Below are 22,517 nucleotides of genomic sequence, written 5' to 3'. Positions count from 1 at the left end.
GTTTCCCCTGCTCAACTGCACATTTAAAGGTGCTGGTGCAGCATGGTCCTGCTGCATGGCCGCATGCTTTGGGGGCTGTTTCCCATCCCTTCACATCTGCTAGCTCACTGCTGGACTAAATTCAAACTCAGACATCCCTTCATATCTGAATGTGGTATAGTAGTGAGTCGCTGGTCTGTTTTGCACCTTCCACTAATGTAACACTTAACCTCATCAAGCAGTTGATTAAAAATTATTTCTGTTAAATGTAGGTCACATCACTTAGACTTGACCAATCTCAACCATGTCCTGAGGTAATCAAGAGCTAGAAATCAGACAGGTACTAGTTAGGTTTGCAGGTGGCAAAGTAACAAAAAATCTTCTTGATTGGTTTGGTGTGGGGGGGCAGTAGAGGGCAGGCTTCAGAAACGCATAGTTGCAGTTAAATTAAGTTATTTTAGGAGTTGCTCCAAGGATGGGAGAAGGGTAAGGTACTAAAGATTGTATTTATGTAAAAATATAAAATATTACATATTAATATATTCTTTGTGAGTTATTGGAAAAAAACTTAATAAAAGTGACTAGACTTCCCTTTTTGTGTGGTGTTAAATTTGTCTAACATCAAGAAATATTTATGTTTTATTTTCAGTCTTTGAAATATTTCAAGTCAATTAGATTTATTGTTGTTTATCGGTGTCTCTGAGGTTAGGGATCTGCGCTGGCAATCGGAAGGTTGCTGGTTCGAATCCAGTGAATGCCAGGAGCTATTATACATCATTGGGCCCCCGAGCAAGGTCCTTAACCTGCCATTGCTTTGTCCTGGGTATGACTTTAACCTACATCCAGCCCTGCAAGGAGGTCCTCCAACTTGTAGGGAAAAATTTGGGGGTTGGTGGCAGGATTGGCACTCCAGTCACCGGAAAAAACACTTACTGTCCTATTAGGACCAGTGTGGTGCTGCGGTATCACCTGCTTCACGGCTGCCCTCGGGTTCTCATCCCTGAGGTGATTCGTTTGGTGGGTGTGGCAACGCACTGTATAAGTGCGTGGTCAGCCATATACACTGTACACAGTGGAACAAAACATTGTTCCTCCTGGACCAAGGTGCAACACGAAGAACAAAAACAGAAGCTACACAAGTACAGGCAGGACAGAACTATACAGAGAGCAAAGAGAGAGAGTGTACAACTCAAGGGCAACAAAACAATAATACAGGACAAGACAACATACAGTGCAGTCCTCTAAAGCAGTAACAGTACTAGTTCGAATTACTAAATTATTAATACTGTATTATTTCTAAATTCAAATTATTATGGCAGATGCTATTCTAGTAGCAGAAGTGTGCAGAATGCCAAATTGCAGTAGATAGTTGTGCAAACAATAGCAGCAGGACAGAGTTATGCTGCATATGAAGCACCAAAACAGAGGGAGCATGTGGCTGAACACAGTCCCACAATGCATTTTTGTTTCTCCCCACTTTGAATTGTGCCAGCAGGTGGCAGCATCCTGTGTGAAAGACTAACCTGAATATAGGCTGAATTAACTGCGAGGCAGTGATTACAGCGAGTGTGCTGCATATAGCGTGTGTGGTGTTTTTCTCTCTCTCTCTTTCCCTGGGCTTCTCGATCATCATGGTGAACGTGTGTGCCCGCCCTGCGGTGTGAGCCTGAGCCACAGTGTCTCTGTCCCCTTCACGCGATGCTCCCATAACCTCCTTCCCCAGTGGCAGAGGTAAACGGTGTCCTGGAAGCCTGCCTGGCCAAGCGTCCACGTGGCACACCAGAGCGCATCGAGCTGGAGAACTACCGGCTGTCCCTGCAGCGTGAGGAAGAGCTGGAGGAGGTGCCAGAGGAGACGCTGGCCGAACATAACCTCAGCAGTGCTCTGGACAAGGTCACCGACGCGGAGGAAGCCTCCAGGTGCGTCACGCCGCCAGGCCGCTCCCTGTTCCTATCCCAGAATTCTCCTAAATGATGTGTCTCGTTCTTCTGCGGCAGCTCTGAGTCAGAGATGGAGGGGGAGGAGGAGGAAGAGGAGGAGCCAGAGCAGCATGGGCAGCATCCCGGTGCCCGGGGCTCGAAGCGGGCGGCCTGGGAAGAGACCCCGCAACCTGAGGAGAACCTGGCAGAAGTGGGTCCACCAGACATGGGGGAGGCTGGGCCAAAGGGGGACCGAGAGGAGGAGGAGCAGGATGAGGAGGAGGAAGAGGATATTGAGGAGGAGTCCAGTGATGGTAAATGCATATCATTCCATCTTAAATTTCAGTTTGCTAATCAACTGGCACTGTCTTTCCTGAAAGATGAAACTGCTCTAGATTAGCTGGTGTGCGTGTGTGTAAGAGAGACCCAGAAGTGTGTCCAGATGTGCAGATTTTTAATCCTCCAGATGGCGTACAACACATCCCTGCAGGCCTGACCCCTGGCTGGCTCCGCCCCCCATCTTATCCCGCCCCCAGTCAGAGCCAGTGTCTCGGGGCTTTGCTTACCGTTTTCCAGCTTGTGCCATCCCGTCCAATCACGACCTCTAGAGGAGTTTAGCATTAGTCACAGCGTGACTGCCTTACCATTGAACTCCCGAGTAATCCATATTCTGCTTGTTATTTTTGTTTTCTCTATTTTATAATTTATATTTAATGCACCATGATGGCTGGTGTAGTTCCTGCAGTGTTTAATCAATAAGAGTTACCTTGTACTGAACCTGTGACTATTGGCAAACTGGTCCTGCTTTATGATGGGTTTGTTTCTCGGCAGCTTACTGGAGCTTCCTCTGCTCTGCTTGCTTTGTATTCTCTTACCTTTTCCCACCACTGTCCCCATCCTTCTCTATTCCTTCATGTATGTGTCCCTCACCTGCTCTTCATGGCCTGCTGTGTCTGGGTCATTATTGGGGCTCTGTCTCCCCCTACTGGTAGAGGGGGAGTACTGCCCTTGGGAGATGGAGCTGCACTCAGGCCTGTGGCTTGAGAGCCTGGTGGATGAAGAGGACACTGGTACTTTCAAAGGTAGCACTGGTCACGGATGTGTTGTCACCTCGATGTAACCTCAAGCAAATGAACTTGTCATGAATAAACTCCCTGTTTTGTTCGCCTTTTCCGTTCCAGTGTAAAATGTCCCCCCCAGCACTTTTAGTTACGTGTGAATCACTGCCATGCTAAACCTTGGTATTCACCCTGCTTGGTTAACAAAATTTTGTTTATGAAGCTGACATGTTGCTGGGTCCTACCTAGCTTCTTACAGTTTAACACATTGAGAAATTACCTTTTTTTAAGTGTAATACTCAAGTTGTCCATTGGCTTAAGCTGATTTCTCATTGACATCAGGCAATAAAGTAATGTGAATCACACCTTATATACTTCATTTGTAGATAAAGAATATTATTTACAGATTTACAGTTTTTGAAAAATGGGCGGATTTGCTTTTTGTGCTTCTGCTTTGGTGTGAAGACCCCATTTCCATCCCTGCATGTGAGTGTCCTGCAGCTCAGAAATCCTGCATTACCGCCCCAGACTAAGGAACACGAGCGCAGCTCTGCTCCTGCCCTTTTGCCATATCTTGTGTAAAATGCGTTTTCTGCCTGGTGCATGTAGTCCACCTCTGCCCTGTGGGGCTGTGACCTTTTCCTGATACATCTCTCTCTATCACTTCTTTAATGCTGTCTTTCCTCCATTCCTCTCTCTCCTCCTTCTCCTCTCTCTGGGACGGCCTGTCTCTTGGTCTTTCTCTACGTCCAAATGGTCGCCTCTGCATGCGTGAACAAACACACAAAAATGCCCACGACTGCCTTCAGCTAGGAACCTGCGCATCCAGCAAGCTCTGCAGCCTGTCGACCCTCTAGCCGACGCCCATCCAGGCCCCGTCCAGGCCGAGGGCCCCCAGGGGGGGGCCTCAGCCAAGGCCTCTGGGCCGTCGCTCTGCACAGGTAAAGCTGCTGGGTCTTAGCAGCCTGGAGTCCTGGCTCTGAGGTCCGGTGGGACCACGCGTCTGTCACCCCTGGCATCTCTGAGAGACACCGCTTCTTTGTTTTATGTTTAATTGTTCTGTTTTATTTGATCATGTGTATACGTGACATTTTGAAGATCTCCCAGTCCTCTTTGTGTTTGTTTCACCCCTGTTGGTTAGTTTTTTGATTTTAATGTTTTATTTTGTTTTATTTTCGCCTCCATCCTTGTTTTGTTCATATGTAGTCCCTGCCCCCCCATCCGCCCGTCATGAGATCGTGAGAGCGTGGTTGGACTCCCTGCCTGGAGGTAGTGCTGTGTGTACCTGACAGCACCCCTGCCCCACACTCTCCAGCTTGCCTTTCTTCTGCTGGCCCATTGGCTTTTTGATGATGGCGCGGCAGCACATGCATGCGAGTCTCACTACCTCACCTCACCCAAAGTTTGTGGGTCTCGGGTCTGCCCGGGTCCTGCTCATTTTGGGTTTGTTCTTAAGCATGTCATGTGGCCCCCGAACGGACCACAGCACTCAAACTCAGGCTTCGCATGTGCAAATGGAATCACACGTCTGTGTGTGTATATAAAGATAATACTGATCATTGCATGATACAGGAAACGTCATAAGTGTCCTTTTCCTGCTGTCAGGCCGTACTGGGCTTTACTGAGAGTTGCGTTTCTGTTTTGAGCTAGCTGGGCCTCACTGAGCAACCAAAGTGCGGTTTCTCTGTAGGCGTTGCTGGGTACACTTCTATGCCAGGATGAGAAGTTAAAAGATCTTATTGTGAAATAATAGCACTGTTCCTTTGGATTGCGAAGCATTGGCTGAGGTGGTTTAAGTATTGCAAAAGGATGCCACCTAGGCAGTCACTAAGGGGCCATGCTTAGCCTGTCCCACTGGGAGAAGGCGCTGGCTGATTGGAGACATACTGGAAGGATTATGTCTCCCGTCTGGCTTGGGAACATCTGGGGATGCCCCAGAATGCGCTAGTGTCAGATATCCTGGAGAGAGAGGTCCGGTCCAGATGTGCTGGCCTATTGGCACCACCGTCCTTACCAGGATGAGTGTTCTGAGGTTAATTATTAGAGAGTAGCAGTATTAATGAACTAATTTGACCTTTTCATTTTAGCTACTTACAATGCAGGTAATGCGCAACTTAATTATGACTCACACCTCTGGGGCCCATGGTTCCATGTGTGTGGAGTTTGCATCTTGTCCCCATGTTGTAATGGGGTTTCCTCTGGGGTTCTCAGGTTTCTGCCCACAATCCTAAAAACATGCCAAGGTTAATTGGAGTTAACAAAATTGCCTGTAGTTGTGAATATGTGTGAGTAGTGTGTGTGTCCTGGGATGGGTTGGTGCTTCTGGGATAGGCTCCAGAACCCCGCAACCCTGCACAGAATAAGCAGTTACAGAAGATGGACGGACGGATGTTTTCATCTGATAATCTTATGTTTCATTATATCGCCACCCTTACAGCTACTGCTGATGTCCAGACAAGCCCAGCTTGGTTTGCTTTGACCTAATCTTGAGTTGGCCTTTGTTCTGTTCATTTCACATGGCCTTTTCTCTGAGTCTGTTTCCAAGCTCATGGTGTGGAACCTCCCTAGTCTTGTTTTTTTTTTTTTTTTTTTTGTTCGACCCAGTTTTATAATCCCCTTCTCAATGCTCACTGGCCACTGGCTTGGCTGCCAAGAATGGAGCCGACAGGGAGGGGGGGTGATCCCAATTGGGAGGGAGCATGATCGTGATTCTGCTACTGTCAGTTAACCGGACAGGAGTGCTGGGTAACCAGCTGTGCCAAAGCCCTGGTGGCCCCCTGGCCTCACAGATGCACATCAGGACTCCTCTGAATGGAAAGAAAAAGCATCTAGACATTGATGTGTGTAGCAAACTGCCGGTCGGCCGTGCATGGCTTTGCATGGTCAAAAATGTGGGTAAGCTGATGGCAGTGTGTGTTTTCTGCACTTGGATTAGTTTTCTGATGCAGCTGATATTGGTAAATAGACGAGGCTTTCATTGCGAGCACTTGCCCTAACCACTTTATTTTGCAAGCTTGTCCATTTTTGTGCTGAAAAGGATGTGCATGTCCAAAATTCAGATCAACCTGAATGACAAATATAACTGCCAAAGTATTGCTTATTTATATATCAATGTATGTACTAAGTTTCCCTGTATAGGGTTTTGCTCGTTTAGCTAGCAGTTTTCATATCTGTTCGTCTTAGTCTTTTGTTTATTTCTCCATCTTCACATTTTTGGTGTTTCTCTTCTAATCTCACTTACCCATGTGACCCAACTAATAGTTGGAACTATAAAGTGAGCAGTACTCAAGTTCACCCTATGATCTCTCATGGAGATGAGGTCTTGGGCACTGCCCTTACACTGTTGCCCTTCCCCCTATCACCTCAGATGCCTATGAGGATGCCCTGGAAGAGGAAGCCAAGAGCATGGATGCGGATGAGGGCCCTGACGTATTTGAGGGTGGGTGTTGGCAGTGAGGGAGGTCAAGTTGAGTTTCTGTTTACTCCTGTCCTGCTCTGTGCTGTCTTTTTTTTCTCTAAAACTCAGTTAATGGAGTCAGGTTGGTATGTTGAAGATTGCAGCATTTTCACTTCAAGTGGTGTTTCTCAACCCCGTCCTCTTGATACTATCTTATGCTGATGTTGGGGAGTCTTTAAGCTGGTGTTTCACTACCAGTCCTCAGGAACCCCCAGAGTCACATTTTTGCTCCCTTCCAGCTCCCAGCACACTTGTACAACACTCTAAAAGATGGTTCAAGGGGATAGTAAGTAACGCTAACAATAAAGAAGATTCTTAGCATAAAACTTTACGTTTGTTACACGTTCCCATCTTTCTTATTTTTATATGTTGGTCAAAATAAAAAATAGAGGACACTCTCTCAACTTGTATGTGCATTTTGAACAAATATTTTTGCCCTTACATAACATCTGAAAAATGCTAAGTTACTGCAACTTCTGGAAGTGAGTTTCACCTGTGCAGAAGCTTTGGGCACTTTTCTACTGCATTAGGTACCATAGGCTATGGTACTTTTGGTACTTTTCCATTGACTTCCTGTCAAGTACCAGTACCAAAAGTTCTAGTATTTAGTATAAGTGCCAAACCAGTTGGAGTACTTTTATGGTACTTCGGGGTGGGACTTTAAACATTGTTTAGTTAAGCAAATAGCCTGCCTCTGAAAAGCAATACAACCACAGTCATGAAAAAAGTTGCAAGCTCAGAATACAATGATGAACAAAGATGTTATCGCACATCGTCCAGCCCTATAATATTGCAGTGCCAACGAGATGTGCTGAGCATGCTGGGACATTGTATATAGCCTCTGGTTTTGACACATATTTGTTGCACTTCCCAAATGTCCCGTGTGTTTTCCCACGTCTTATGTGAACCCTGACCGATCCTGCCAAATCTTTAGCGTTGTATAAACTACACACTGCCCATGTATAGTCCAGCAGCAGACCTCTTGGGGTTTATTGAGGATCTGTGCTAATTGTGCGAAAAACTCCTAGTTCTAAACTGTCTTCCACTATCATTTTTTTTTTTTTGGATTATGATAAACCAACACCTTCCAAGTGAGGTGCCAAAATTATGGAAGCTCATTTGATGGAGAATTGCCATAAGAAACAAAGATGGTAGAACAGATTTCTATGTTTAAATGAGGACATGATATCCATTCAGAAGTAGTAATGATGCAAGTTGTTTTAACTTGGTTAGATATGTAGAAGTAAAGGAAGATGGTAGTGGCTGTACTGAAATATTTAACTTAGTCCAGTAAACTATGTATTTTAAAGGTAGACTAACTTAAAAAAAAAAACATGCAAATTTTTAAGTTGAGCCAACATTTTTTAGACTGCAGGTGTTCAGTATTGGTTGTTTGGTTCGTTCTTCATTGTCTAGTTCAGGTGTGCCAAGAGCTGGGAGGGAGCAAAAATGTGGACAATCTAGGGGTCCCTGAGGACTGGGTAGCAAAACACTGGCTTAAAGGCTCCCCATCTTCACCAATATGAGATAGTAACAAAGTGCTCTGCTTTCAGATGATATTCCCTCAGATGCAGAGGCAGAAGCACGTCTACACCAGTTGGAAGCTGGAGATCCACTGCAGGAGGATGAGGAGAAATCTGTCAGCCATGGTCGGGTCTCCAGTCTTGGTGAGTTTGCGTGGTCTTATTTGTGATTTATTTCAGAAGCAGACTTTCACAAATTTGCCCTTTTTAACAAAACTCTTACAACATCTGACTCGTGATTTTTCTGCCAAATGTTTAACTAGCTGCAGAATTCATCATTTTGTCTCTTGTGTCTTTAGTGCAATCCTCTATTGGTCCAATACAAATGGATGGTGATGATGTAGTCGTGGAGTCTCAGTTGGAGGTATGTACAGCGGCTTCAGGCTAAGCTATATTTTTGGACTTCTGAAAGACAGTAGTTTTTGAGCATGTCTAATGAAACCATGGTGTTCTCCTCCAGACCATCCAAGAATTTCAGTCTCCTTACTCACTGGCAACTTCCAGCATGCACTTTTTCCCTGAGCCATATGTTGAAGATACAACTAAACCCGATGTGTACGTTCCAGACACAAGCGCAAAGCAATCTCCTGTTGCCCCTGGGTCCCCCATCCACTCGCAGCTTGAGCCGCTTCCGGACGCTGTCACTACAAAATCGCCAACCAAACAGTTTTTTGCATGTTCTCCAGCTGGGAATCCCCTCTCCCCTATCTGCACTCAGCCCCTGCCCGTTGATGAGTCTGTCAGGACTCAATCTGAAGACTCCCCTGTACGGACTCAGCCAGTGCCTACTATTGCCTCCACACCACTGCCCTCATCCCCAAAGGAAAAGGCTCAGGAGCCAAGTTTGCCTAACACCACGACTAGTCCTGTCAAAAGATCAGACATTATTGAGGAGTTTTGGATGAAGAGTGCCGAGATCAGGAAGAGTTTGGGGCTCACTCCTTTAGAAAGAAGCAGTGGTCCACAGAAGCGCTTCTCAGTCCCCTTTGACTTGCTCTCATCCAGGTTACACACTCCAGATGAGGTACCAGATGAATCAAAACCACTGTTTAGTAGCTGTTCTCCCATCCATAGGCTCAACATTACTGTAGAGGGACGGGTCGTCTCACCTGTTGACAAGGAGCCTAAGACCATTGGCTCCGTCAAGAGGGCCCTTAGTAGCAGCTCTGGTCTGGGCCTTAATGGCAGCCCGACTACCAGCCAGACATTAAATACTTCTGATTCCGCTATGCTGACTCCCCCTTCCAGTCCACCCCCTCCCCCACCCAATGAGGAGCCGGCCACTCTCAGGCACAAAAAGCACCAGGTTGGTTGGAACAATCCGTCTGAGCCAGCCGAACCAATCACAAGATCCCCACAAACCCCCGGCCCGTCACCAGGCCCAGATAAACCCCCAGTTCCATCTCCAACCCATGAGAACTTTAAGCCTACAGCTATGCTTGTACCAGCTCTCAGAACAAAACCAATATCAGCAGTTGTCAGACGAGAGAACACTAAGCGCAAGTCTTTTGTGGAGAGTGTGGAGGAGATTCCGTTCGCTGATGATGTGGAGGACCAATCTGATGCCCGTACACCTAACACAAGCCAGAAAGAAAAATTCTACACTCCACCCACTAGCAGGCCCCAGAAGGAGAGGCCACCTATGAACCTGGCCCTGGGTGTGGAGAATGGCACACCCAAGAGACACAGAGACATTTCGGAATTCTCTCCTGAAGCTAAGGGGATTGCAGAAGAGCGAATGCGGGCTAGGGAGAAAAACATTAAAAGCCAGGCTCTCAAGGATGCCATGGCTATGCACCTCACTAAGATGAAGGAAATGGATGCTCCGAACGCGTCATCAAAAGCAGCTTGGAATGTGTCCTCTGACTCAGAAGGGAAAACAGAGTACACATCTGTGGTATTGAGTCCTCCTAATGTGCTGGAAGCCAAGGTCCTTGATTCCCAGAGGTTTGCAGATACTTTGCCAGCGAGACTCCCCAGTAACTCTGGCAACCAGACCCAGGATGGGAACCAGAGTGTTGAGGGATCTGCAGCGTCTTCAGAGAGCTCAGCAGGGGGTAAGATCAAGAAACGCAGCTCTATCTTCTCTCCCCGCAAAAGCAAGAAAGAGAAGAAGGCCAAGAGTGAAGGGCGATCCCCTGACAAACACAGCCAGGAAGATTTGCCCAAGCACAAATCTATCTGGAAGACTGTCTTCTCAGGGTACAAGAAAGAAAAGAGAAAGAAAGATGACAAATCTTTGCCCAGCACACCTTCCAGTGCTTCAGCAGTGGATTCTGAAAAGAAGAGAACTTCCCCTCTCAACAGAGCCTCGGGTAAGGACATTGTCTCATGCAGTTTTATACTGGAATTCTTTAAATATGCTATTGAGATGCTTATTCTGTTACACAAGTGTGGTTTTACATTGGTGCAGATGTCCAGTTGAGAAGAAACCTAAGCTTCTCAGAAGACTCTGACCTGTCTTGTGATGATGTGTTGGAGAAGTCTTCCCAGAGATCTAAGGCAGATGTGAGTTCCTGCTCATTCATTGCATCTACTACACTTTGCTAGCCCAATGTATATGTTTGCTAGACAAATGTATTTTATTGTTTAGCTATATAATCATACTTGATGGTGCAGTTGCTCAGTTTTCATTAAAATGTTAGATATTCCTTAAGCAGAACGTAGCTCCAAGGGTAGCTGTTTCATAAGTTCTCAATGGATAAAACCAGATGGATAACCACTGTTGTGTCTGGATGGCAACCTACGACATTGGGGACAGTTATCAATTCCAGACATCTTGACAACAGTGACTATAGTACATCGAAGAAAGAGAATTCCCTACCCAAAAAGGAGCTCACCACCTTGGCTGGGATTGCTGTTTGGGTTTCCTCAACACAGTAAAAATTCTTTGCAAGCAACCTTATCTCAGCTCCCCAAGCTACCATGGTTTTCTTTGTAACATTTCTCGTTGAAGGCAGTTTGCAGTTCAGTGGGCTAAGCCTCTGTGCCTGTGATCAGATGGTCACTGGTTCAAGGCCGGCCTCAGTACATCTGTTGGTCCTTGAGCAAGGCCCTTAACCCCCAGCTCCCTGGGCACTGCAACAGGTGGCTGCCCTTTAAGGCCAGCTTGTTGTCAGCTATGGAGAGCAATTGGGAGAGACATAAAGAGAATTTCCCCATGGGGATCAATAATGATGTTGTTGTTGTTGCAAAACAGAAAGGTTAAATCTCCAGTTTTTTTTTTATATATATAACTGCTTCCAGTTGTATATGGCTACAAAGGCTTTTTAAACCAAGTTCAATGAGCTTTATTATATGAGTGACTTGACTGTATTTCTGACTGCAGTCACCCCGTTTCTGCCTTGCCTGAAGACTTCAAGGCTTGAGCCTCATTCTTTTTTACTGAAGTGTAGCAGAAGTGGAGGGGATGGAGAGAGAAAATCCCACAGTATGAAGTGATTTTCCTTGTCCTTTGGTTAGAAAGTGTCTCTGCAAGGTTGCTCTCTAATTGCTGTGGTAGTTTGGCACTAAATGGATGACACACTGGATGAGGAAGTGCTGGTCACAGGTCAGTTTTTTGTGTCACCAATTTAATTTATCAGGAGATCCAACCTGGATGGCCTCATGTTTGTCTGGAGTCTTTAATTTTCTTAGTCTTGCTGGGTAATAGATTTTAAAATGGTGGTGTTTGTGTGTTCTGCTGGTTTAAAATTGTGATTCAGTTTTAACAAAAAACACAGCCATGTCCATCATTCTGAAATTTATGGACCTGTGAAGATGTACATCCCTACCCAGATACCAATATTACCAATGATATTCAGATGATGGAATATTTGTGAGATTAAGCAAACCTGCGTACTTAAAGGATTCACCTTTGCATTGACTGGACGTGCTGATTGACTGTGTTATTTCTGATTGATTTAACATTTTACATTAACTCATTTAATCACACCATCTGTTTTGTGTTCTGTCTTCCCCTGTGTGCGTTTCCTTGTTCCGTCTCTCCCAGTCTGTTAATGTCCCTCACGCCCTGGCACTCAAGCGAGGGTACGCCATAAAGGTAGTGTGCGCGCTGCCGTCGGTCCAGCTGTCCTGCGCATGCGCCATCTCTCCATCCATCGCGGTCACCCTCATTGGTACTAACCACCTCTTTGCCGATGCATGCCCCTTGCCTGCCGGAGGCCGAAATGTTCTAGCTGGCAGGCTTCGGGGCTCTGCTTCGGCACATGCGCTGTCGCTGTGGCAGTTGCGTCCCGCCTGGAGTCCCGCAGCTACTGCTGCTGCTTCTCCTCGCAGTGCATTCTGACGGCGCCGCTTTTTAACATTTCTCGAGCTTTCCCTAGGCTTCAGGCTCTCACTGTGAGCTGGTGAACTGACTTGAGGGGCTGTTAACATTCACCTGTTTCCAATCTCTGTATACTCTCTTGTGCTTTCCCAACAGGTGTTTTATTTGAATCTTAAATCTTACTTGGAGTTTCAGTGTTTATTTCAACCTGATCCTTATTTCAGAAAATATCAAAATTTTGGTAGCATTTTGGGGTACCTTGATAGTGGTATAAGTGTCCGAATCAGACATTAATTTTAAAATGTGCATTTTTTAAAGTTCCTAATGTTCAGTTTTTGGTAGCGTATTATTGAAGGAGGTTCATCCCCTCTCACCAGAAGTGTTCCTTTTAGCAAATGACTGCAGGTCCTTTTGCTTAGGGCTTAAGTAGCACCAATGGCCATCAGTCCAATATGTGTGGAATGCCGTTTCAGAGAACCTACACGGAGGAGGAGTTGAATGCCAAGCTGACAAGGAGGGTGCAGAAGGCCGCCCGCAGGCAGGCCAAGCAAGAGGAGCTAAAGAGGCTGCACCGAGCCCAGGTACTTACCATTTGCACCTGAAAATTTGCAGCAGATGGATTCCTATGGTGGTGGTGATGGTCATGATGGTGTTGCTGGTCATGGTGGAAGAATGATGAAGATTAGTATCCTCTAACCACTGTCTGGTGAAGTCAGCCTGGCTAACGCACATGTCTGGTCTTGACCCCCTCAGATCATCCAAAGGCAGCTGGAGCAGGTGGAGGAGAAACAGAGGCAGCTGGAGGAGAGGGGGGTGGCCGTAGAGAAGGCTTTGCGGGGGGAAGCAGGTACTTCTCTGCTCCTATGTCTACCTCCTATTGGCGTCAGGATTCGATGAGAGCTAATGATCGCATAGGCCTCACCAGCAAAGTCCCTGCTCACTGGGTTGCCTAGTCATCAGTGGTCCTGTTCTTCAGTGGTTGCCTTATACATGTGCTTCCTAAGAAGTACTCATCCTCTAAAACCTATAAGACAAGGGACTATCACAGACATATAAGTTGCACACAGCTCTCAAAGTAAATGTTAAAATGTTACCATGGTGTTTTTAGGGTCTTAAAAAAGAATGTGTAACTGTTTAAAATCAGATGGAAGTGTATTCTAAGAGTCTGTTTTACGAGCGTAAATGTGAAGGGCAGGACATTTTGTCTGATCTATTGCTATGGAATAGATCTGTGAACTTTTATAAAGCTGCTTCCAGTTTAATAGGCTTCAGTTTGCAAAAGGGGATGATGTTATCCACAGCACTGACCAAAATGTCTCTCAACACTCTCCTGATTTGGTTTTATCCTCAGCTGGTCTGTTTGGGATGATGGGCCTTGTTATTGCTATATGTAAGACCTATGATTCTGCAAGTACTTTTAGAGCCAAAAGATGAATCAGTGAACACAAACAGATTTGCCCATTGGCTGTTCTGAGAAGCCCTTCTGTTTACCTGTATGATTGATCTGCTGTCCAGCTGAATGCAATATGAAATGTGAGGATGTCTTTAACCTCTATCGTTTACTCTCTTAAAGGGATGTGTAGATGGTCTTATGTTAGTCCAAAACAACACAAAAGGCGATCAGGTACTAAAGCTGGTTGGAGTTTTTCGTACCGTTTGTAGTGGTGATGCAGGGTCATCCCCTGTCCAACCATTGCCCCCCCATCATGTCTTCCTCTTAATCTCTGAGCTGCATGCCTTTGATTGCGGAGAGAGCGGTCTAAAACAGATCTGTGTTGCTGTACTTTGGAAGTCCTGCTTCACGTGGATCAAACGTTGTCTTCACAGCTGGAGTTTTACAGACAAAGTTGGTGTGTTTATTATCTGCATAGCTCAGTGGTGTTTATGTGAGGATTAATATGTAAATATTCGGACAGATGCCACCCAACCATCCAGAGATGCTCTGCACAGATGTCCTGTATCCACAGCGCTTTTCTCTTAGAGGTTCCAGCTGTGCATGTACCTAACTGCAGCTGTTAGTGTGAATGCCAGCCTTGTGCCAGTTAAAGGCATGGTACTGGTATCCAGTATACCCAGTGAGACCAGTCACAGTCTAATGAACTAGGCTGCATAGAGAATCAAATAGACGGCATTCACACACAGTTGTGTGCAGGTGCAGTGCACAGCAGTCACGCAAAGCCACAGTCTTTGTGTGCGTGTAGTCTGGCATGTGGACAGTGTGTTGTGTGTGCTGGGTACGGTTGCCAGTGCATGTCTGACTTATTGCAGGTTGTGCAGCCTGAAGAGCTGCCTGCAGTAACTGTCTCTAATATATCCTTATTATAGACTATTGGGGAGAGTCTAATTACAGTGAAATCCTGGACTTGCACCTGGGCGGTATGTATTTCCAAGCTGTCGCTCCCCCCGACTAATGGCTAACCCTCCCTTGCTTCTCCTTTCACTGTACCTGTGTCCTCTGTAGCTACTGGCATCGCTACACTTTCCAGTTCAAAACATGAATAACAGGGTGGGCTGTAGCAATCTGTGTTCACATGCCTGCAGCGTGTTCACCTGGGTCAGCTGATGGATTAATTCATTGAAGCATTGTGGTGGCTCGTGGAAATAAACTTTTAAAGTTGGCCGTTCAAGTCACCTTTAATTTGGGTACTTTACCCAAATTGCTCTAGTGAAATGTATTTGTCTTTAAGTGGCAATAGTGAAATCCTTTGTGGGAGAAAATGGTTACTGGAGTAACCAGCGCATTGCTCTTTTCAGAGCTTGTGATTTAGCTGAAGGAAAATTCCCATATTCTTCATGGTTGGGTGTGTGAATTTCATTTTTGAATTTGTGTGATAGTTAATTACAGATAAGAACTGGAAAGTGGAGTACAACCCTAAAAGGACCCACCTGACCACCTCCCTCCCCTGTAGTCAATGCTTCTACAGCCCCCCCCCCCCCCCCATTTAGAGACTCTCAGTAAACCTTGTACCCCTAAGTGCTCTGCTTTTGTAGCTGCTGCTCTGATCTTCTTGATTTCTTCATATCTGCTCAGTTGCATTCAAAGCCGTGTTTGTTCAGGTGTGTTGTGCCCCAATCCTGATGCCTGTGTCTGGCTTTCTGTCTCTGGTATATCCTGTGCTACAAAGAGGGCGTTAGAACTGTTAAGGATGCTTACAAACTGCGTATTCCGTTTGCCAGTTCCACAGTCATCCCTTGTGTCAGATTGCAGGATAATGCTGCATAAACCAACCCTGTATTGCTGAAATGGAAGTAGAATGGGAGCGTGCTTAATACCTGAGATAGAAATTTTAGCGATGGCCAGTTTAGCCAGTTTCTCTCAACACTGCAGTCTGAAACTGTAGGATCCAGTGGTGTGGCAGCAGGGTGGCTATTCTGAGAATTAACAGCTCACAAAAGGGGGCGGTGTGCGGTGACAGTGCTACCCACTGTGCCACCCTAGATAGGCCTGTACAGCATTAACATTGGCATGCCATTTCATGCAAATGCAGTTGTCACACTGCAAGTATCACAATAGTCTGCTGGGTTAAAACCATCTATAAGTTGCCCTAAAACATTTTCATTGTCATAGGAAACAAAACTTGGCAAGCTTTGCAATTTTAATGATGGTTCCTTTTCAGCATTATCTAGATTGTTAAAAATAAACTCCTAAATATGGCAAAAACTCGCATATCTAGAGCCTGAAAAACTGGAATATCGCAATGTGAACTTTTAAGATTAAGATTGCCTTTATTAGTCCCACGGGTGGGAAATTTGCGTTATAATTTGCGTTTTCCAATATCATCCAACCCAACCCACAAGAAATATTTAATATTATATGGCTAATATGTGTCATATTATGTAAGATGATGTGGTTCAGCGACAGGGTCAAGCTTCATTTTAGCAGTGATTAGTCTGACATACAGGAATCATATAAAGTAAATTACGGAAAATAATTTAAATCAAAGTGACAGAGACAGGCTAGGCTACTCCAAGAGATTAAATGAGACATAGCTATTGCTAACCTCGCATTATTGGGCGAGTCCATCAAACCTGAATGTCTTATTTTAAAATGTATTTGCATTGTAGTTGTGCTGTGGTGATGTTTTACTTATGCACTGCAATGTTGACATACAGCTGCATTGTCATTCACTTTTTATGTGAAGAGCTTCCACATGACTGAAGCTTTAGCTCTTTATTTTCCACTATTCGCCATCTTCCTTTCGTCATATTATCAAGTAATCAAGAAGGAAAATTTTAGTTGGTGCTTTAAAATAACTGAGTAATCGTGTTTAATCAAGTAATTGTGACAGCTCTAAGAAACATTCTTTGGCTGCTTGGTTTCAGTGTTGTATGAATGTAAAATCCCTGACTCGTATTCCTCTATAGTTCTACGCAACCTTGGATATGATCAGAGAATGCTAGTTCTCTCAATTGTGTTGTGCAATTTAAATCCTCTTGTTAACATAAGCCTTTTGTAAGTTGTAATACATTGTTGCTAAAAGACGTTTTAAAAGCTCCATAAAATGAGTATTGTATATGGCTGTGTCTGGTTGATGAGCCGGTCTGCCATGTGTGCGAGTGTTTTCACTTGTAAAGTGCCTATCCAGTCCTCCCCAGTGCCATCCTCTGTGATAGTCCCTTGTGATTGCCCAGAGTCCCTTATTCCTCGTACTTTCTCATTGGCTGATTCTTTGGCCTATGCTGTCAATATTACTGCTATACCTCTCTTTTAGCTGTCCCTACATTTCGTTCTATACCTCTGCCGTCTTTTTTTTCTACTTTTATTTGTTCTACGCTTACTTGACAGTACCGGTACTTCTGTTTAATGTTTGGCTAGGCAGAGTAATACACAATAAAAATACAAATAGATTTATACTAGAAATATTATATGACACATTGGCATATTCATTTTAAAGATCAGCCCTGCAGGTGAAGTTTATAGCCAAACAGCCATGAGTAATAGAGACCTTTGTCGTCATGGAGTTCACCCTGGCACACTCATTTTCCCAGGCCTCTATTTTCCACACTCCGTTTCCTTCAGATCACTCTCACTGTGCTGGGAACACTCCACTTTCCAAGTGGTATTCCAACTTCCCCCTTTATTTTCCCCACTCCCATGCCCCTTCACAGTTTTCCTCATCTCTTTCTCACATCTCTCTCCCTCTGTCACCCTCGCCCATCCCGTGTCCCGTGCGTTCCACCTCCGTGCGTTGCCGTCTCCCTCTTTCTCTCCGTTCCCCTGTCGGCTCCACACACCTCCCCCGCTCCCTATTCCCTGTATTATGGAAGTCGAGCCCCCACTTCGGATCCCTCGCCGAAGACCTTTCTCCTTCTGCCCATGCTGTGTCACTGAAGGTAAAGTAGTCCCGCCTCCCCCCCCCCCCCACTGGCTGCAGCAGGGTCGGTGCATTGGAGCCCCCCCCAGAAACCCCCCCCACCCACCCACCCACCCAGGATTCCTCCCACTACCCCTGCACCATGTAATTCTGTACCTGTACCTGATATTCACTTTAGTGTCTATCATAGTCCAGTTGCATCGTTTAGGGGGACACCAGGTTTTGGGGCAATATGTTTTAAATTATTTTTCCATTTTAGTTATATATGGAAGCATGTATGGAGAAATTTATTGAGATGCAATAAAAAGCTTACATATAAATAGATTTAAAAAGGTATTGGAAAGTTGCCCTAGATGAGTTGTAATCCGAAAATAGCAATGAAATTTAAAACCTTTAAAATTTACTTAAAGGACAATGTCAACATTTCTCAACGAAATATTAAATGTATTATCAATATGTTTTCTCAGAACAAATATAATACTTGGAAATATTTATTAAACGTACATTAGTGCTGTTTACTGTAATCTGTCTTTATTTCTGTCCAAGCTGTTAATTTCACCAGTTGCAGGGCAAACTGAGTGCATTTAATTAACAGCATGTGGTCAGTTTCTGAAAGCGTACTGTGGTTGTCTGCCCCACGTCCACCGTTTCACCTGTGTGAGCATCCTTGCTGAGCGTGCACGTCAGATTGTGGGGGGTGGGGGGCGTGCTCCATATAACACTGATGGTGTGTGTGCGTGTGCTGCCTAATCTCAGATTAGTGCTTAGATGGTCCGGGTGTTGGGGACCTGTAAGAGGTAAAAGGTCATAACTGCTTGGATTTGTCCCAGCGGGAGGGATTCTGATCTTGTGCGTGTTGAAATTTTGGCCCCCTGGGTGGAAACTTACATGTGCTACTTTTGCTACCTTTTGAAGTATGTATTGTGTTTGCAAACTAGCCAGGTTTTTTGCATGTAACCGAGTGTATTTTTTACGATTTTCTGATGCAAGTTTTAAGAGGGAGGTGTGGTGTGACAGCTGTGCTGAAGCTGGTAGCTAAACTTTATCGGTCTGAGTTCCTGCCTTTGTCTCTGTCCCTGTCTAAAAACAGCAAATGCCAGCGCCCAAGAGCACAGTCACTCCATTTATGTGTGCACTGTGTTTTTTCTTTTTGTTTTGCAAGAGCCCCCACTCCGTCAGCTAAGTATGTCACCATCCCCCCTGCTCCTGACTTATCATCGAACCTGCTTGGCTCTGCCCCGCCCATCGCCGTGGTTGCAGGCTTCACGACTCTAAAGGGGGTGAAGCTGGGTGACTTGGTGGATGTGCTGGTCATGTGACTTAACGCATGCCGTTCCTGGCTTTTGTTCCTCACCCCCCCTGGCACAGAAAGTTACCGTCCATTGTGTGAATTATCTTCGAATGCTGATCTGGTTGAAATGGTTGTATAAAATTATCCTCACATGGTCTAAAATTAAAGATCATATGTGGGTATAGCCGTCTATACACTTGCCTGTGTTTTGGGGGGGAACTTTCTATGTTGGTAATTTCTATGTTGATATCTGATGTATGTAAGAGACCTAATGATTGCCCAACTTACAGAATCCTGTGGTTTCCAGAGAAAAGTCAGGACAAGTCCTCATCCATTTTCAGATGTTTGGTTTGTGGGCTTGTCTGCCCTGCCATTCAGTAGAAACATCTCTGCTTGGCTGCTGCCCACACTGCCTGACTCACTCTGTCAGCCCAGGAGCCTTCCCTGGTCCTGCTCTGCATTTAATTACCTTTTCTCACTGGACCCCTTGCAGGAATGGGTAAGAAGGATGACCCCAGACTCATGCAGGAATGGTTTAAACTGGTCCAAGAGAAGAACGCTTTGGTGCGCTATGAGTCAGAGCTGATGATATTGTGAGTACAAACAAACTCATCTCTGTACCTGCTTTTGATCTCTGTTCCCATGACTTAAGGCTGCACTGCCCCCCTGTGCCCTTGTCCTTAGTGCAAGGGAGCTGGAGCTGGAGGACCGGCAGAGCCGTCTGCAGCAGGAGCTGAGGGAGCGCATGGCCGTGGATGGTAAGGCAATTTGTGAATTGGTTTTTTGTTAGCTCTGCCCCAATACCACTTCAATTAGTGTACGGATATCAGTGTTCTACCATTCTGACTTAGCAAAATTTCATGTAACTTGGAGCTTGGACTTTCTGTTCATCCTTAGACCACCTGAAGTCTGAGGAGGAGCTGCTGGAGGAGAGACAGATCCTGAATGAAATGCTGGAGGTGGTGGAACAGCGTGACTCACTGGTAGCTCTCTTGGAGGAACAGCGGCTGAGAGAAAAAGAGGAGGACAGAGACCTTGAAGCCGTTATGCTCTCCAAAGGCTTCAACCTGAACTGGGCCTGAGATGTAAACTGCTGACCTGGAACGAAGAATACACCCCCCTCTAATGCAATAGCCAAAGACATGCTGGCAGGGGGCTGATCCACCCTCCTCACTTTCACGGAACATGTTCAGTTTCCTGTACACATCCTGTCCTCCTCATACCACCAGGATTGTTTACATATCACTTGTGCACTGAACAGGCCACCTTCACCATAGTTTGCTTTTTCCTTTCATGGAAGGGGAAAGATTCTCAGTTTTTTTTATTGCTTGTTTTGTTTTAAATTTTGTTTTGCTTTTATCTTTTTGAAAGAAGGAGACCGAGATGGAATGTTTAACCTGGAAGCCTGGAGCAATGGGCAAGAATTTTCAAGAAGAGGAAGCATGCAGTGGAGCTGTCACTGGATCCCCCCCATACCATAACTTAACACTGGTCAGCCTTGCCGCCAGTCACCTTCATTGTGACTTAATTGGCTGAGCCGGTATGGGTGGGATGGTTGTGTCCTGTTTGTCCAATATTCACAGGCTTGTCTAAGGATGGACCACTTTTGGTATAGTTGCTTTGTAACTGAAACTCCGTTTCCTTCATTAAGGTTATTGTAGAGGCTTGTTTTTCTCCATCACTATTAAAGAGGAGCTGGAGCCATAGGTCTTTATCCATGCCCTCACAAGCCATTAAAAGCAAGAACAAGGCTGAAGGTCGGAAGAGAGGAGGATCTTCTAACTGCAGTATGAAATTTAACCTGGCAGAATGAATAGGGATTAGGGCTGTGGTTATGGTCATCTGTCATGTGACAATAACATCAGACACACCCCTCAAAATCCTGAGTTTATTCTATACAATCAATATTTTCAGATGGTCACCTACAAAAGAATTGAGATTGACTTTTTTTTTTTTTTTTTTTACATATTTGGATTTACTGGTAGCTATTCGTGTTTTGAATAAAATGTGAATCCTTTGTACAGTACAAATATATATAGTCAGACATGCACGACTGGGTGGAAGCATGTGGCATACCGATTACCCAGAACAAACCATACAAAAGGTGGATGATGTTTTCATAAAGCTCACGTGATGTGACACGGGAAAGGTGACGTCTGCAACGTCCTGATCTTTCCGTTTAAGCGCTGGAACAACATGCCTTTTCTGTTGTAAACTTTCCAAGTTCCTTATCACGTTTGTCTATGCCCTTCGGTTTTACGGTTCACTCCTTAAATATTAGAAATTCTAATAATAACACCCCCTCTTTACTCCACATAAGAGTTCACAATATTAAAGACTGTTGACTTGCCTGAATCGAGGCTGTTAATTACAGCATGTATCATTTATTTTGGCAAATACAAAAGAAAATTCTGCCAAATTGCGCATCACTATATATAATGAAACAGATGCATAACTGTGCATGAAATGGGATTTTGTACAGTCAAAAGGCCAAGCACATGTTTATATGGCTTCAAGACAGATTGTGATATGTCTGATAGAATATTTTATTTATTAACAAGTCAGGTGGGATGTATAATATGTATAATATAAAATGTAAAAAAAAAAAAACCTAATTTTTAAACTTGTGTCAACTAAAATGTAAACGCTTGTAGCTTCGATGCATACACTATTGGATGTATATTGAAAAGGCAATAAAAGCAAAACAGACGATATTTTAAGAAGTTGGACACCAAGAATTTTTGTATCGTGGACTCAATAGCCTAAACCTACTCGGATCCCATTAAAATGGATGTCATCTTGACGTACGATTTAAAATATAAGACAACTAGAGAACCGGGTAGCAAAACTATGCGTGAGACTAGCAATATAAACGAGCATTAAAACAGAGAACAACTGTCACGCGGAAGTGCCTCACAATTTGAGGGGAAACAGTTTGGCTAAATTTTACCTGTGTAAGTGATTAGAATTTTTGCTTTTTGTAAGTAGAAGACTTAATTAGCAAGGACCTGGATAAGGGATGTTAAGAGAAGTAGTTATTAAAATCGGTTTTTATAGAGAAACAGATGAGTTGACAAACCACATCACATAAAAATGAAGCATGTCGTCTGCTTTTAACCCATATGTGACTAGCTGGGGGCAGCCCATTCAGCACACAGGGAGCAGTGCGTGGCCCAAACCATTAGGAAATATAAAAACACTTTTAACGTATTACTTAAATTACACGTTAGAGTACCGGCGAAATTAGTGCTGACTTACCGTAAGCAATAGCTTTGGAGTAACCGCTCTCCCGAGCTTTCCTGGCCGCCTCAGAGAGCCGTTACTCAGGCCGTCAAAGCTGTTCACGCGCCATTGTGAAGGAGCGTCAGTCACGGCACTACGGCCACGTGGCGCGGCTCCACGAGGGCGATCCGGCTCGCGGGACCTCACAGTGACAAACGGAGGGGCAGCCCCAGGCCAAAGGGTCGCCCACGTAACACCTAGCTGCGGCAGATATACGGCCATTTCCCGAGTATCGGACTGGGGGGGGGGGGCACCAATCCGGATCCCGAGGTGTTTCGTCATGTGGTGGGTGCGGCAACGTGCTGTATCGGTGCATGTGCACTCTAGTGTACTTGAGCTATACCTTTGCGCGGAACCACAAAACGTATCTAACTCGCAGGCGGACCCGGCCCCGATTCAGCTGTGGTCACAGAGAGGGTGGGGGCA

General features: G+C 45.1%; 1 protein-coding gene and 1 long non-coding RNA gene across 39 annotated transcripts in view; one reads left to right on the top strand and one right to left on the bottom strand.

Moving 5' to 3' along the window:
* Positions 1 to 21,532, top strand: part of LOC125741707 (protein-methionine sulfoxide oxidase mical3a-like) — a 76,806-nt gene extending 55,274 nt beyond the window's left edge. For 17 of the 38 annotated variants that reach the window (XM_049013008.1, XM_049012980.1, XM_049013026.1 and 14 more), the window contains 19 exons: positions 1,703 to 1,898; positions 1,977 to 2,212; positions 2,891 to 2,980; positions 3,766 to 3,897; positions 4,163 to 4,225; positions 6,324 to 6,395; positions 7,967 to 8,080; positions 8,236 to 8,300; positions 8,397 to 10,251; positions 10,350 to 10,444; positions 11,928 to 11,978; positions 12,677 to 12,784; positions 12,957 to 13,050; positions 13,777 to 13,827; positions 14,529 to 14,579; positions 17,472 to 17,537; positions 19,303 to 19,402; positions 19,494 to 19,567; positions 19,707 to 21,532. In XM_049013008.1, the coding sequence (XP_048868965.1) occupies positions 1,703 to 1,898; positions 1,977 to 2,212; positions 2,891 to 2,980; positions 3,766 to 3,897; positions 4,163 to 4,225; positions 6,324 to 6,395; positions 7,967 to 8,080; positions 8,236 to 8,300; positions 8,397 to 10,251; positions 10,350 to 10,444; positions 11,928 to 11,978; positions 12,677 to 12,784; positions 12,957 to 13,050; positions 13,777 to 13,827; positions 14,529 to 14,579; positions 17,472 to 17,537; positions 19,303 to 19,402; positions 19,494 to 19,567; positions 19,707 to 19,891 (3,698 nt within the window). In that variant the 3' untranslated portion in view covers positions 19,892 to 21,532. Of the gene's footprint in view, positions 1 to 1,702; positions 1,899 to 1,976; positions 2,213 to 2,890; positions 2,981 to 3,765; positions 3,898 to 4,162; positions 4,226 to 6,323; positions 6,396 to 7,966; positions 8,081 to 8,235; positions 8,301 to 8,396; positions 10,252 to 10,349; positions 10,445 to 11,927; positions 12,055 to 12,676; positions 12,785 to 12,956; positions 13,051 to 13,776; positions 14,580 to 17,471; positions 17,538 to 19,302; positions 19,403 to 19,493; positions 19,568 to 19,706 lie in introns of those variants that run through there. The other 21 variants (XM_049013247.1, XM_049013095.1, XM_049013237.1 and 18 more) reach the window with 18 other exon arrangements.
* On the bottom strand, positions 4,867 to 12,981 carry LOC125741892 (uncharacterized). The gene is made up of 3 exons (XR_007397932.1): positions 12,793 to 12,981; positions 5,088 to 5,183; positions 4,867 to 4,983 (listed from the first exon to the last, which is right to left on the bottom strand). It is a non-coding gene; the product is annotated as an uncharacterized LOC125741892 (long non-coding RNA).
* Positions 21,533 to 22,517: the final 985 nt, after the last annotated feature.

Source organism: Brienomyrus brachyistius, chromosome 1, assembly GCF_023856365.1.
Source record: "Brienomyrus brachyistius isolate T26 chromosome 1, BBRACH_0.4, whole genome shotgun sequence".
NCBI classification, from domain to species: Eukaryota; Metazoa; Chordata; class Actinopteri; order Osteoglossiformes; family Mormyridae; genus Brienomyrus; species Brienomyrus brachyistius.
This window is presented reverse-complemented; position numbering and strand designations above follow the sequence as displayed.